The sequence below is a fragment of the Rhinolophus hipposideros genome (assembly GCF_964194185.1).
Source record: "Rhinolophus hipposideros genome assembly, chromosome: 8".
In the NCBI taxonomy this organism is placed as follows: domain Eukaryota; kingdom Metazoa; phylum Chordata; class Mammalia; order Chiroptera; family Rhinolophidae; genus Rhinolophus; species Rhinolophus hipposideros.
Window position 1 is genome coordinate 14629169 of NC_138054.1, and position 16293 is coordinate 14645461.

Sequence of the window (16293 nt, forward strand, 5' to 3'; positions counted from 1 at the left end):
AATATAAATGTCCGAATTTGACTAAGGAAGAAGTGGAAAATTTGAATGAGACAGTACCATTAAGAAGATTGGAAAAGTGATTAAAGGCCTACCATTTATAAAGGCAGTGGGATCATACGGCATTATAGCTGAGTGTTATGGAATCTATCAAAACCTAATAGTTTTACCATGATTTAAACTGTTCCAGAAGATTATGAAAAGCTCCTAATTCATTTGTAAAGTAAGCATACATTTTAAATACAAAACTCAGTAGAGTATAAAGCAAGTCTGGAGACCTATTTAATGGTGACTATAGATGGGAAAATTCTAAATAAAATGTTAGCAGATAAAACCCATCAGCTTATTTGAAGATGCAGCTATGACCAGGTAAGGTTTATTCCAAGAATGTAAGAGTGGAAATCTATCAGTGCAATCCCTCACATGATCAAATTAAAGGTAAAAAACCATATGGTCACATCAATAGATGCTGGAAAAGCATTTAAGAAAATATGTAGACACTAATAAAAAGTATAAATTAACAAAAAGAATGGAAAAAAACTACTTTAATATAATCTACCATTTACCAACAGTACCAGTAAGTGTCATCCTAAACAGCAAAACACAATAAAATTACAATTAGTATCAGGAACTAAGCAGTCTGGCTATTACTATGCACCCATTCATTTAACAAATATTTTTCAGCACTGTTTTGGGCCTGGCTATTATTGTATGTTCTGAGAACTGAATAAAGAAGACAAAAAACTATGATTTGTGGAGCTTATGTTCTTGTGGGAATTATTATTTAACATTGTCTCAGATTTTCTAGTGAATTCATTACAACAAGAAAAATGAAATAAGTGGAATAAATATTAGAAAAGACAAGCTTAAACTCTCTCTTTTTCCTAATGATTGTATAACTTTCAAATCCAAGAGACTCCCAGTAGAACTTATTAGAATGAATAAGAGAATTTGGTAAGTGGCTGGATTCAAAATACATAAACAAAATCCCTCCACCTGCCATCATAGCAATAGGTCCTTAGAAATGAGGACTGGGGAAAAATTATAATAGGGAAAACACATAAAAATAATAAAGAATAAGTTTAAAGGAAAGGCATGAAACATGGAGAAAATGAAAATGTCTTAATGAAGAACATAAAGCAAGATTTGAACAAATGAGAGACATACCATGTTCTTGGATTGAAGTATACATTTGATGCAATTCCAATTCCATTCCCAACAGTTTTTGTTTTTTCAATTTGATAAAATGATCTGAAAGTTTGTAACAGAAGGTTAAGTGCCACTAGTAATAGCTGAGGAAAGAATCCTTCCACCACCCCCCTCCAAATCACTGGAATGTAAACTCCATGATGGAAGGGATTTTGCTCCCTGTTGAATTCTCATTCGCTATAACTGTGTTTGGAATATAGTTGACAATAAATAGTTGAATGAGTTAATAAAAAAAGACTACTGAAGAGAGATTTACTAGGTATCAGACTATACTAAAAAACCATGGTATTCAAATTGTTATAGTCGAGACCGATGGCTAGGTGAATAAATCAGGGAAATATAATAGAGAGTCTGAAATGGATCTCAGAATGCGTGAGAATTTAATACATGCATGACAAAGATTATATTTTAGTTATCAGCAAATAATGGATTATTCAACAAATGGGATTGATACAGACAGCTGCTGACCTGGAAGGAAATAAAATTAGAATCCTATGTTATACAATATATGAAAATGAAAAAAAAAATTAAAAATAAAGCAAGACAAATTTTGTAAGAAAATAACTAGTACATGTACAATATTAGGAGCACTATTAACTAAGATTAGAGACTCAGAGCTACAAGAGAAAAGATAAACATGACTGCATGAAAAGTTAAGTATTTTGTATTTCAAAGGATATTAAGCAAAGCCAATAAATCGTAAATTTGGATAAGTGTTTGCAATACAGAGGACAGACTTTAATATCTATAATGACAAAAAGCATTTACAAATTGACTACAAAGGCCCAACAACCCAACAGAAAAATCAGCCAAAAACATGAAGACGTAGTACAGAGAAAAGCAGATGCAGAAGGCCAGCAAATAAGACACTCAAACTCAAATGATGATATGTCACCCTTCAAATTGGCAAAATTTAAAACTTCAGAAACATTTTTTGCTGTTAGGGGGAAAGAGTACTCATATTTCTAGTTGCCATAGGTGTTACAGTCTTCGAAAGTAATCTGGCAGCATGTGGTAGAAGTATATCTGTAGGACCCAGGATCTCTTTTTATTTTACTTACTTATTTTTTGTTATTAGTTTCAGGTGTACAAAACAACATAGTGATTAGACATTTACACCCCTCACAAAGGGATAACCCCAACTAGTCTATTACCCATCTGACACCATGCATAGCTATGACAGTACCACTGGCTATATTCCCTGGGCTGTACTTTACACCCCGAGACTAACATCTGTATGTAAGGCTAAGTATTACAAGGTTGTGTTCTGCAGTAATGTTTTGGGGGAAAAATGGAGATAAATGAATGCTTAACAGGAAAGGCATGGTTGGCTCCATAACAATACATCCAAATGGTGAAATACTTTGCAGCTGTTTAGATAGGAATTTAGAGATCTATCAGTTGAATTGAGAGATTTTCATGAGCCATTATTGAATGGGAAAGGCAAGATGCAGGAAACTGGGTATAATATAGTAGTTAGAAAAAAGCGTTGGAAAAAGTGTACATATGTCTGCCGTTAAAATTGTATGTACATGGATAAATATATGTACATGGAAATAGATATGGAAGAAAATATACCAGGTAGTTAATATGTGTTACTGGGGTGACATTCCGGTTGATATGGGTGGAGGGAAGTGAAGAGAAGAAATTGACCAAGTAAAAAAAGAACATAAACACACACAGAGACCACTAATAAATAACAATATGACTTTTTATATTTATGTATATAAATTTGTATATGCTTGGGCACATGCATGTGTGTACATGTGCAAATGAAAATTTAAAATAAAGAATTCCTATTGGCTCTGGGTTGTTTTATTCAATTATTTATTTATAATTTCTGGAGTACTATACTAAGTAGGAACCTAGATCTGAAAACAATAAATTCTCAGTCAGAGATGGCATGGTAATTGTATCATGGTTCTTTGTGTCATAAGTCGCAGAAATCAAACAACAAAACTAGCATAAGCAAAAAAAGGGGATTTATGGGTCACGGGAGCCTTCCCATGCAATTAGAGCCAAAAACTCAGTGTAGCTCTCATCCGGTGTCTGTCTTCTGCTGCAGTCTGTAGCTCTGCCTCCTGCTTTCCTTCTCTTTTTATTTTTGGCTTTATTCTCCGTCTGGATGGCATGGCAGTTCTTTCATACATCTTTTTTCCTGGTTCTGTGCTCCCTCTCCTGGCTTCTAGCATATTCCCTCCTCCCCTAGCTTCAAATAGAAAAAGTCCTAGGAAAGAGCTTTGAAAGGCCTGGTTCGAGTCACATGCCCACGCAGACTGGTCCCGAGCAGGAGGGTAACGGACTATTGCCATTAGCCAGGCCTGCGTCACAAGTCCACACCATTGGAGAGAAGGGAGGTGCAGTATTGTGATTAGTGTGCACAGCCCAACCCCACTCACATAGTAGGAGCCAGTGGGGAACTTCCCCAAAGAAGCAGTGGCAGGTGAGAAGGGAGCAGTGTGGTCTGAAGGTAGACAAAGGATTCTAGGTAAACAAAACAACAGATGACTACTGGGGCCCTTCGCTTCAAAGCGCTCTACAAACCAAGTTTGCATCTTCAGTATCAAAGGAATTGAACAGAGGAGGAAGTAGATTTGAGTCAGATAACACTATATATACAGTTAGGGCAGGGAAAATTGTCATTCGTCCAAGAGCTTAAGTTGACTTAGGAGAATTAGAGCTGGTCATTATCTATTTGTGTATTCTTATCCCAGGTGATTTATAAAAGGGATTAAAGACTTAAGTGATTAATAAGGAATACTAGTTTCATATATTGAATATGTGATATATTTTTCTAGGAAAAGAAAACCTTATGCATTTATTTTTTTCAGCTTTATTGAGATATAATTGACGTAATATTGGGTGAGTTTAAGGGGTACAATATGACGATTTGATACACATATATACTGCAAAATGATCACCACCATAAGGTTAGTTAACAATTCATCACCTCACATAATTACATGTATTTATTTTTCAGGCAGTTTTACTATGTCAGATTCTTTCCCGTGTACTTGGTGAGACATACTTTTAACAGTTGTTCTCATCAAGGAATGCTCCACAGTTGCTCATCCTAAAGATTTCATCCATCTTAACATTGATTTACAATAATGCCTGGATATTTAGGTGATAAATAAATGACCGACATTTCAATTGTTGTGAAAAAAATTAATGAGCTTGCAACTCACAGAGGCAAAAAGGATAAGTTGATCCAAAATACCCACTGACAGAACAATCTGGTCTATTAAAATAGCTAAAGTGTTTAGCCAAATTTTTTTTTTTAAACACTAGTACAGAAAAATGTACTGCCTGGTGGTGTAACACAAAGGGAACACTCGTAAGTACCACCAAGGTCGAGAAACAAGGTCAGCCTCCGGGCACCTGGGTCCATGCTCTCCCCCAACGCTCGGTCCCCTGAAAGGCATGTGTTGCTTGGACTTTCATACTGATTACTTCCTGCCTTTTCTTTTTAGTGTTACCACCCAAACTTGCATGCCTACTACAGATTAGTGTCGCCTGTTTTTTTGAGCTTTCTCGAAATAGAACCATACAGTATGTGCTCGCTGGGGTCTGGCTTCTTTCACTGAACATCATCATGGTTGTCCACAGTTATGGAGTGAAGGCAGGGTAGGAACGGGCTGGAATGCATATCATTTCAAGGACCAAATAACAACTCCAACTAATTGTAACCCTATAAAGTTACAGATTTTAGGTTATTATATGTTCGAGTTCTTTGAGGGATCTTAGCGTCATAATGAAACAGATGAAGTATGTATTGAGCAGTCTAACAGTTGGTACCCCAACTTCCCAAGAAAAAAACAATCACCATGCTGTCTTATGCCATTGCAGGAAGAAAGGTTTGGGCTGGCTGCGTTTTCAGCGGTGCTACCAGAGCTCAGGGCTGTCAGCCCGTCCTGCCCAGAAGTGTCACGCTCACCGGCAGGATATGATGCAGTATTTCAAGGTGGTAGCGTGGATTTGCTAAAATCGGCCTTACAATTAAAGCAGGTATCTTTTTCATCGTCTATTACAATATTTAGTATTTTCTTTGCATTTTACTAAGCCCCCATATGAATTTTTATAAATATGAACAGTAGGCTCACATGACATTATATCTTCACATGGTGAAAGATCTGATTGAGTGTTTCTATGAAAAAAGAAAGCTTTGTTTCAAATAATAACCCAATATCGTCTAAGCAAATAATGTACGTTCACTGAATTATGAACTAGAAGCTGTGACAGGCCTGATATGGAACATTCCTACTACTCTTCCAACGGGGAGAAGCTTATTACAGAAAGTGCTAATGTGACCAGTTGATTGTGAATGCTGACAATATAATGTATTCTCATATACACAAGCCGTTCTTAATTTCCATTTTTTCCAGTTTCATTGAGATATAATTGACATACAGCACTGTGTAAATTTAAGGTGTACAGCACAATGACTTACATATATCGTGACGTACCATAGTAAGTTTAGTTAACATTGACCATCCCATATAGATACAAAACAAGGAAAATAAATAATTTTCCTCATGATGAGAACTTGTAGGATTTACTCTTTTAACTTGGGACTGTACCGCAGAGCTGTGTTAACTATAGCCATCACGTTTTACGTTACATGCCTGGTACTTATTTATCTTATAACTGGTTTTGGACCACCTTCATGCTACTCCCCCTGCTCCCCCACCTCTGCTAACCAGAAACCTCACATTTAGATCTCTTTTTCTACGTGTGTTTTCTTTAGGTTCCACATATGAGATCAAGCAGTACTTGCCTGACTTATTTCACTTTAGCATAATGCCTTCAAAGGCCATCCATGTTGTCCATTTTATGGCTGAACAATATTCCGTTGTGTTTGTATATGTGTATATATATCACAAGTTCTTTATCCATTCATCTATTGGTGGACACCAACGTTGTTTTCGTGTCTTGGTTATTATAAAGAATGCTGCTATGAACCTTGGGGTGCAGATATCAAGTTGACATTATGTTTTCATTTTCTTTGGATGGATGATCTGTCCAGAAGTAGGATTGCTGGGTCGTATGGTCATTCTATTTTTAATTTTTTGAGGAACCTCCATACTGTTTTCTATAGTGGCTACACCATTTACATTCCCACCAATAGTGCAGAATGGTTCCCTTTTCTCCACATCCTCGCCAACAATTGTTATTTCTTGTCTTTTTGATAATAACCATTCTAAGAGGTATGAGGTGATATCTCACTGTGGCTTTGATTTGCATTTCCCTGATGATTAGTGATGTTGAACCCCTTTTCAGGTACCTGTTGGCTATTCATATATCTTCTTTGGAAAATGTCTATTCAGGTCCTTTGCTCATTTTAAAATTGGATTATTTGTGGGGTTTTTTGGTATTGAGTTGTATGAGTTCATTATATATTTTGGATATTAACCCTGATCATATATGTAGGGAAGATGTTGAAGAAAATTTGTCTTCATTGGTTGGTGTGAGGTTTTGTCTATTAGCTTTGATCTGTTCCTGTATGTGAGGTGATTTCTGTGCTGTGACCAGGGATTGAGTAAATTCCCCCTTTGGTCTCATTCTCCCACGCAGGGTAGATATGAGATGATGTTGCTTTCTGGGTCTCATTCTCCCGAGCTGGGGAGATACAGGATGAGGTTGCTTTTCTGTCCCACTTTGGTCTCATTTTCCCTGAGCAGGGGAGACATGAGATGAGGTTTTCTGTTTGGTCTCTTTCTCTCGAGTAAGGGAGATATGAGATGGTGTTTGTTGTTCTGTCCATGTTGTGAGGTGATGGTTAGCTTAGGGTTAAAGAAATTCTTGATCAAAAATTGGGAGAATTCCCTCTTTGTTCTGTCTGTTTCTCTGTCCATGTTGTGAGGTGATGGTTAGCTTAGGGTTAAAGAAATTCTTGATCAAAAATTGGGAGAATTCCCTCTTTGTTCTGTCTGTTTCGCCCTCATCAGCAGATGAAATAAAGAAGTAGCTAAGTTATATCAGGACGACGCGACAGGCACGTTGCCAGGCTTTGGAAGACCTTGGGCTGATGGTCCCAAGCAAGAACAGTAGATGTTGCTTGTCCGGATGAATTGGCCCGTTGGCCAGATGGACAACATTCATATCAGTAACTACCGGACCCTCCCGGAACTGGCCATTCCCAGAGGGGGAGGCAGGAACAAGAAACTTGGCTCCAAGCTACATCTGAGAAAAATATATAAGACAGACCTCAGTTGACAGTATAATAATTATTATTTCATCATTTGGTCATTGACATTGGTGAGAAATCTCTCATCATTCTAACATTTTGAAGACCTCCAGCAAAATGCAGCTTACACCAGGGGATGTCCTGACTTCCAGCCGCGAACCTGGTGAGGGCTGGCTGGTTCCAACCTCTCCAGTGTTGTTCCCCACGGTTAGCCTTCTTGAGAACTTATTAGCACCTGGAAAACATATGCAGCTTGCAGCTTACAGCATCAGAAGATGTCCTAACTTCTAACAAAGACAACAGTGACAACATTCTTCAGATTGTGAACACCTCGAAAACTTATATGCAGCTTGTAGCTTATAGCATCAGAAGACTCCTTGACTTCTAACAACAACAACGCCAGCAGCAGCAGCATTCTTGGGAACCAGCAAGCAGCGCTGTGGGAGACGCCCGAGTTTCTCTCAGCTGCAGACCTGGCAAGGTTTTGATTTATGACTTTTCCAGTGCTGTTCTCCCCCGTTTGGTGAGCTTTGGGCATCTACTGTAATAGTTACTATCCTATAGAGCTTATGACTGCTTTTGGATACTCCTTACTAGTATTATTTGTGTATTTAGCCAAGTGATTTTTGATCAATAGTAAACATATGTTGGGATCTCTTAAACTTATATGTATGTGTACTCCTTCGAAGTGACATTGTTATCAATATATATAATTTAGTCTTAATCACCTTTACTTCCTGTCATCAACACATTCTATTGCCTGTCTTTTGCTATTGCATATTGCTAAATAACTTAATTAGATATTACTAAATAAATTCATTAGCCCCACTCTAGCCTGTGTCCCTCCTCCTTCTTTTCCCTGCTCGTCATTACAATATATATGGTTTGCAAATATTTCTTTCCACCCCACAGGTTATCTTTTTATTTTGCTGATCATTTCCTTTGCTGTACAGGAGTTTTTTAGTTTGATGTAGGTTCACTTGTTTATTTTTGGTTTTGTTGCTTGTATTTTAGGTGTCATATCCAAAAAAAATCATTGCTAAGAACTATGTCTAGGAGCTTTTTTCCTATATTTTCTTATAGGACTTTATGGTTTCCAGTCTTACATTTAAGTCTTTAATCCATTTCGAGTTAAGTTTTGTGAGTGGTGTAAGATAGGTGTCTAGTTTCATTACACATACATTGTAGGCCTTTTGTTGGTGTTTCTATATGCATGCTCTTTTTTTAAAATTAGTTTCAGGTGTACAAAACAATGTAATAGATATTTATCATTTATATCCCTCACAGTGACAATTCTCTTCCCCCCATCCACTACCCCTCTGACATCGCACACAGCCATTACATTCCCACTGTCTCTATTCCTAATGCTGTACTCCGCTTCTTGTAACTATATACATATATATCTATGTGTATGCTTTTGCTTTCTGTGCTTTTAGATGTAATTTTGCTTATTTAGCCTCACTAAATATTTTACTCTCTGTTTTCTTCTTTATGTACATGTTTACATACTTTTTTTTTTTCACACAACTTCACATACATCAGTCCTTTTGATGGTGATAGGGGAATCAGTGCTGCAAATTCTATCATTACTTCAGCGTGTCTGGAGTTTCGAGGGCAGTAAGACTGAGAGGGAAGGCAGCTGCAAGGAGACTATAACGTGTTCGTTTTGGATGGGCCTTTGTCTGCGTGTGGCTACCAGAGGGCTGAATGAATGGGAGATGTCCAGTAAGTGGATCACAAATGACACGCCCAGGACTAGGGACCGTTCTGTGAAAGCAGCTAGGACTGAGTGTGGTGACAGCGACAGAACACCTTCTTGTTCCTTGGCTATCAGCCTAAGGATGTTCATCCCACAGGAGAATCAAAAGCCAGCTTTGTAGAATTAAAGGCAAGATAAAGTCATGTTTTGCGGTGATGTGGGCACATGTATGCTGAACAGGAGCAGGAGCAGGAATGAGAAAGTATTTAGGGCACATAGAAGGAAAATGAGAGTTGATGTTTGTGTCTCTATATCCTTTTTTCTGTGTAAGAGGAGAGATACAGAAATTGGCTGATGGTGGCAATTTTGAAATACATGCATTCATGTAGAGTAAACTGTTTTTTTTTTTTTTTTGGTTAAATCCTATCTACATTTTTTGGCTGATGTCAGAGATTTGATTTATTACTTCCTTTTTCCACCAAGAATATCTTATACACACTATATTATACATTCTTGTATTATATGAAGTTAGTTAAAAATTAAAGTCATAAACAAAAAGGAAGGTAATATGTTTTCATTTACCAATTATTCATGATTTCAGAAATTATCCAAGTTCAGCTACCCGCTGCCTGTTTTCTGTGAAGGCAGTATGATCCACAGAAAAATTTTAGATTCTAGCATAGTTGCATTCTCCTTCTCATGACTCTTATAGCAGCCTTCTGCTATTATTGCTTAGGGGTGTGCTCAAAAATTCAAACACATTTTGATATTTTTTCCAAGAAAAGCATAATTTAAGGCAAATTACTACCAAAAAACCCCACATATATTAAAGCAAAATAAAATTTATTTGGAGATTTCCCATATTGTTTCTCTCTTCCATTAGTACTAATAATTAAGAATTAACATGAGCATATGAAATCAACCTTCAGCCATTTGTCCAAAGCCAGTAATAGCAACTAAAGGTCAACATTAGGGACTATTGACTGTATTACGTTTTCTGTTCACTATAGAAAGAGAGTTTATATGAAATAAAGTAGGCAAGTAGGTGAACGCTGAGTACTCCTTGATAGTTATGCATGCACGATTCTTCATGTTTGCAGATATAACTGTGCATGTGTTATCTGTGTTTACTTCTCTTGCTTGGGAATTGAACTTGACTTGTTTATAATGCTTATGTCAGGTGTCATAGGCTTCACGCTTCCTTGAGCAAATGTATTTGTACAGCTATGGGTTTCAAGACTAGTATTGAAACAAAAAGTTTGAAATTGAATGGTCAAATAATAAAGGCATTTATAGCAGATTCCTTTACACTGGGAAGGTGAGAGCAGTCTGCTGTATTTAAATATGCTTTCATCTCTATCAAAGTACTTTCTGAAAACACAATGTAAGCGTTTATCCTTAAGATTTCCTTTCTTTTGTGTGTTCCTAAGCACTAATGAGGGTATTTAGACAACTGGTATTTACACCAATGACACTCTTCATTAGTCTATAGTGAATGGAATTTCATTACCACTGTATCTATTTCTGATTTGTGTGCCATTCTATTTTCAAAGAAGCCAGAATTTGTTACAAGTTTCAAAGAGAAAAATCTCTGTATCTAGCCACGCTTACAGTGCTCTGGAGTGTATTTTACACCATTAAGAAAGATTCTCAAGTCCTTCTTTACTATCATATATGTGGACTGAAAAGGCTAAGCATGAAGATAACAATTTTCTGTTCTGGGGCAGGAATGTGTGAAAAGATGAAAGGGATTTAACCTTTTAAATCTATTGCTTCTTTTTGGTAAAGCTCAGAAAATTCCATAAAGCACTTTTCATTAGAACTCTTCACTATATCACTCTTTTTTTTTCCTTTGCAGACCCGTATGGCCTTTTTAAATATGCATTGGAGACAGAGCTTTATACGTAGAAGCTGAAAATGCCTGGAAGATTTCTGGTTTCTGTCAGTACCTTTCCTGCCTTTTTGCATCAGTGCCTGGTTTGGATGATGTGATATTCAGAGGCACACCTTAATCGAAGTTCTTCAACGAGACACATCTGGCCAAAGATTGTATGCATCATTCAAGATGGCTAGTCAACCGCCAGAAGACACTGCCGAGTCGCAGGTCTCTGACGAGCTGGAGTGTAAGATCTGTTATAATCGGTACAATCTGAAACAGAGGAAACCCAAAGTGCTGGAGTGTTGTCACAGGGTTTGTGCCAAATGCCTCTATAAGATCATAGACTTTGGCGACTCCACCCAAGGTGTCATCATCTGTCCTTTCTGCAGATTTGAGACATGCCTGCCAGATGACGAAGTCAGCAGCCTGCCCGATGACAACAACATCCTCGTGAACTTGACTTGTGGAGGCAAAGGCAAAAAGTGCCTGCCCGAGAACCCCACCGAGCTGCTGCTGACCCCCAAGAGGTTGGCCTCTCTCGTCAGTCCTTCTCACACTTCCTCCAACTGTCTGGTTATAACCATCATGGAGGTGCAGAGAGAGAGCTCCCCATCTCTGAGCTCTACTCCTGTGGTAGAATTTTATAGGCCTGCAAGTTTCGACTCTGTCACCACTGTGTCACACAACTGGACTGTGTGGAACTGTACCTCCCTGCTGTTTCAGACATCCATCCGGGTGTTGGTTTGGTTGCTTGGTTTGCTGTACTTCAGCTCTTTACCCTTGGGGATCTACTTGCTGGTCTCAAAGAAGGTCACCCTTGGGGTTATATTTGTCAGCCTCGTCCCTTCGAGCCTTGTTATTCTCATGGTGTATGGTTTTTGCCAGTGCGTGTGTCATGAATTTCTAGACTGTATGGCACCTTCTTAATTGATAAGCAAACTAAGAAATGGGGCACACATTGCCATGTTTCAAGTTAGGTAATTCATCATTTATTTTCCTTTATATTCTCAATGATTAGCATTCATGACCTTAACAAAGCCATTGGCCATATGGCTGAGGCCCGTTTTCCATCACATGTTGACACAGTTGGTTTTCCTGTATGCCGGAAGTACAAATGTTCATATCTATTTAGGTGTTAGCAAAGAAGCAAAACTGTGTAAACTAAGGATTTCACTCGGTCCTGCTAGGCAGACAGTGGCGGGGGCAGGCTTAGGCTGTAGGAGAGGTCTTTGTGGAAGGTTCAGAATGAACTGATTCCTCTTCTCATCGTCATCAGTAATCTACAATGGAGGGTGGACTCCAGAGGAGGGCTGTTCCGAGACACATCTATTTGAAGAGTTGACTCCTTCCACAGCTCAGCTCGTGGTGCTCCCCAGAACCCCCTTCAGCTGTTTTTTCTCTTAGGTTAATGCTGCTCTCTGTGGGCGCTACCCCGGCTGAGGTATTTGATTGCTTTGCACGTGCTCCCTTGCCAAAAGGAAACTCGGCCTCATTCCTTCATGTGTTATCAATTAAATATCTGTTTTGCCATATTACTAAAGAGAATTAAAAACATTAAGCCATTTGTGTCAAAGTAAACTTCATGACAGAATGTGGCCACTTGTGTTTGAGACACAGCCTTTCCCCATGTTTATTTTCCAGTCTCCTCCATTTTCTTTGAAATTCTCACAGAACAATTATTGTTCATGGAAATCTTCGTTTGTGTCTTTCCTTGAAACAGTTTAATTTTAAACCACATAGTTCAATTAACTCCACCCCTTCTCCCGAATGAGGTTCCATTTAAATTAGTTACTAAAAATTTATGAGGATTTTTCATTTTCCCCCCATTGTATTTTAAATTCTATTGTGGACTTATTTAACTTAATCCCATAAGAATTTGGGGGTAAATTGTGGCAGTGGAAACCCAGAAACAATGAATGAGGTGTTCTGGCTCACAGTTTGATGTGCAGAGAACCTAAATATTTTGCTGTACTCTCCTGAGTTACAGGAGAGTATAAACCAAAATATAATGGTTTAGATTTATGTGCAAGACTGTGTTGCAGCAGGCCAAGCAAAAGGTTGGGCAAGAAACACACAAAGCTGACGCCCTACTGGAAAAGACCCTTCCAGGAAGTAAAGTGGAGATGGAGAGTGCGACTTCACAGAGTGCTTTCCCTTGTGTTGAAGTCCTTTTTAGAAGGGTTTCAAGATCTTACACAATTTATTTCAAATAAAAGTATAAGCTATGTGACTTGAGTTAATGAATTTGTTTTCATGATGTAGGAGCAGTTGAATGTATATATTTGTGAGAAGAAATTGTTTAGCATATTTTAGGTTTGAGGGAATAGAGTGTCCACGGAAACTAGGCAACAAAAAGCTTTTTAGTCTCTAAAACCTATTGCTGGTGATCAACATTAAAATATTTATAACTCTTAGAAAGGGGCATTACTCAGACTACTCTAACTTGTTTGTGATGAAACATTTGTTGCGTGATTTAGTTACCAGTGGACCAGTTCCAATCTCCTAATTCAGGAAAAATTGACATTTATTTCTAGAATAGCAGTTTGATTTTAATCGTATAACTATTAACTTTGAGAATATGGATGCCCAAGGTAAGTATGACAGGAAAGTATATGTAGGATGTGGTCGAATGAATTTAAGTCCAAGATACATCTACATACATTTATGATTTCATAAAATCTAGTTTAGATAGCATTGTGAATACAATTTCCAAAAATCCATTTGTACTTAGAGCAAATACAAGGGTTAGGAGATGTTTTGTGGTTTGGGTTTATATATTTACGAGGTTGTGTTTTTTTTTAAAATTCTCATTTTATCTACCTAAGGTGATGTTAAATTTGATGTTAGAAATGTAACGGCAGACGAGTTGGTGAGTTATCATATGATGAGATTTATAGAAAGCTCTGGACATGGTTACTATGCATTTTGCTTATTTGTATGTCTGCAATTTTAAACTTGTATCTCTTTGTGTACTGTGATGGTCTTTTTTTTTTTCTTTTAGTTGCTAGTAAGTTGATTTGATTGTAAAGATTTTAAATGTATGACAACAAAAAAAGCTTTTCATGCTGTTGAATGAAAAAAGGACATGATTCAATTTTTTGTTCACTGTGGTGTTTTGTTTGTCCATTAAATTGTTATTATTTCCAAACTAGAATTTTGATTTCTCTGACTCACTGTTAAGATTTAATGATTACTTTAGATCTTTGTTTAACTTAGATAATTGCAAACATGAATTTCTATAAATCTTGATTCAGCTAATGCCTTTATCATGTGCCTGAAGATTTTCAGAACCTTCCAAGTCTAATCTAACCCATTCTACTTCTAAAAAGCCTTCATGCTTTAAAAAAAAAAAAAAAAAGGCAGGGAAGAAAAATTAGGAAAAATGAAACAAAAATGTTGTTTTTATCTTTTAATACATTTTTCTATTTTAATTTGTTTTAATCATTTTCCAGATTTTTCCAAGGTGCTTAACAAAATAGAATCCATTTGGGCTGGGGAATCACTAACCACAATCACTATGTGGTTGGAGAAAAATTTTTAAATTACCTGATATCTAAATATGACCATTGTTAAGCAAAATAGGAATAATTTAGGAATATATAGCAGTGAGATGCTTATGCTAATTAGTGAACTGGTACCATGTGTTAATCCAGAGTTATGGTTTCATTCACTCCAAAATCTCTACATAAACGAGCAAAGAATCGGGTTAAGGAAAGCAGTTACCCGTGCTAGTCATGATATGAGTGTGAACTGAGCTAATCTGCTGAGAGACCCTTGAGTGATGAGCGTTTGCCTGGTAGTAAAACAGATACGAGGCCTCAAAGGCACCCTGGTTTTGAAGAAATTTTCAACCATGTCGACATGGAAGGCAATGGGACCCTGTGTTGATAGGCAAACTGATTTAACAGTTATATATATGAGCTCTGAGACTATTGAGGTACAGAACAAGTCGAAATAAGTTCACTTGAGACAGTGCAATAAGGTAAACTACAATTCTACATATTTCTGCGTTTTTTGAGACTTTTTCTTTTTGCATACTCTTCTTGATTAAAAAAAAACAAGTACTTGCCTTGATTCTTTTGATAACATCACAAAAACACTACATATTCTAGAGCTTTCCTCAAAACCTTAATGGTCCTTGAAAAAGTTGAAGCAGTTGCTCTTGAAGCTTCAGTCTTATGTTTTCCACGTCTCTGCCCTTTTCTTAGATGTATACTATTCTTTGCTACAAACACTTTATGAATTTTTACTCCTCTAAGAAACTAGAAACTTAGTATTGAGTCTTCCCTTGTAAGTTTACTTTTGTGTAAAAAGATTAAAAAAAGAAGAATGTGAATAAACCTTGAAATTTCAGTGAATTCCAAGTGAATCCTTAGGCAATACAGATTCAGCTCAATTGCTCATATATATCATTTAAATCTTGGTATCATACAAATCTAAGTACATTCAGTGTACAAATATTTGTGGTTTTGACATAAAGGTGCTTTAAATTTAGGAATAAATCAAAAATTAAATTTTATACTAAATATTGTGTATACTAAGTAGGGATATGGACTAATGTATTTTTAAAAGTGGCTGAAACTTAATTTAATTAAAACATTCAATTACCTGGAACAGTTATTCCGCAAGCATTTTAATTAATCAGGAGTTCATTAGATTTGCAACATATTAACTTTTCCCCTTTAAATGATATGGTTGGGATTTCATAAGAGAAAAGAATGAACTCTGATTTAGTAGGTCATTTTCGATCTTGGTTTGCCCATGAAATGCGATGATTTAGGTAAGAAAGTTTCTATGTTCAGACCCATAAATGGTCTGGCTTGAAGACTTAACATTTGGGAATCTCTGCCGTTTCAATAGCCCCTGAAGATAAGGGAGTTGAGAAGTGGAGAGTGGGAGAGAACGGATGGCCACTCTGAACTCTCTGAGGCTGTAACGTGGAAGCAGAGGAGAGGGCAAAGGGATTGCGTTGGGTCAGCAGAGCCAGAGGAAAGTGAGGAATGGAAACTGGAGAATGCGGTCACCAGAGCCAAGAGGACGGGGGCGGTATTAGGATGATTCGGTGAACACAAATGGAAGCAGATTTCAGATTAGTTTACTTAAAACAAGGGTTTTCAAGATTTTATATGAAGGTTTTCAAATACACAGAAAAGTTGAGAGTTGTATAATTATCACTGGTACTGTTACCATTTAGAGTCAGCTGTTAACGTTTCGCTATATTTGCTTTTTCTCTCCCCTAAAAATAAGAGACATCCTCTAATTTGACTATGGTATTATATCTAAGACAATCAAAACATTTCCTAATGTCATTTAATGTGCAAT

At 37.1% G+C, this 16293-nt stretch overlaps 1 protein-coding gene across 5 annotated transcripts in view; it reads left to right on the forward strand.

The window, feature by feature from the left end:
• RNF182 (ring finger protein 182) overlaps positions 1-14116 on the forward strand; it is a 62923-nt gene extending 48807 nt beyond the window's left edge. For 2 of the 5 annotated variants that reach the window (XM_081056400.1, XM_081056401.1), the window contains exons 2-3: positions 5056-5214; positions 10951-14116. In XM_081056400.1, the coding sequence (XP_080912526.1) occupies positions 11158-11898 (741 nt within the window). In that variant the 5' untranslated portion in view covers positions 5056-5214; positions 10951-11157 and the 3' untranslated portion in view covers positions 11899-14116. Of the gene's footprint in view, positions 1-5055; positions 5215-7772; positions 7917-10950 lie in introns of those variants that run through there. The other 3 variants (XM_081056403.1, XM_081056404.1, XM_081056402.1) reach the window with 2 other exon arrangements.
• Positions 14117-16293: the final 2177 nt, after the last annotated feature.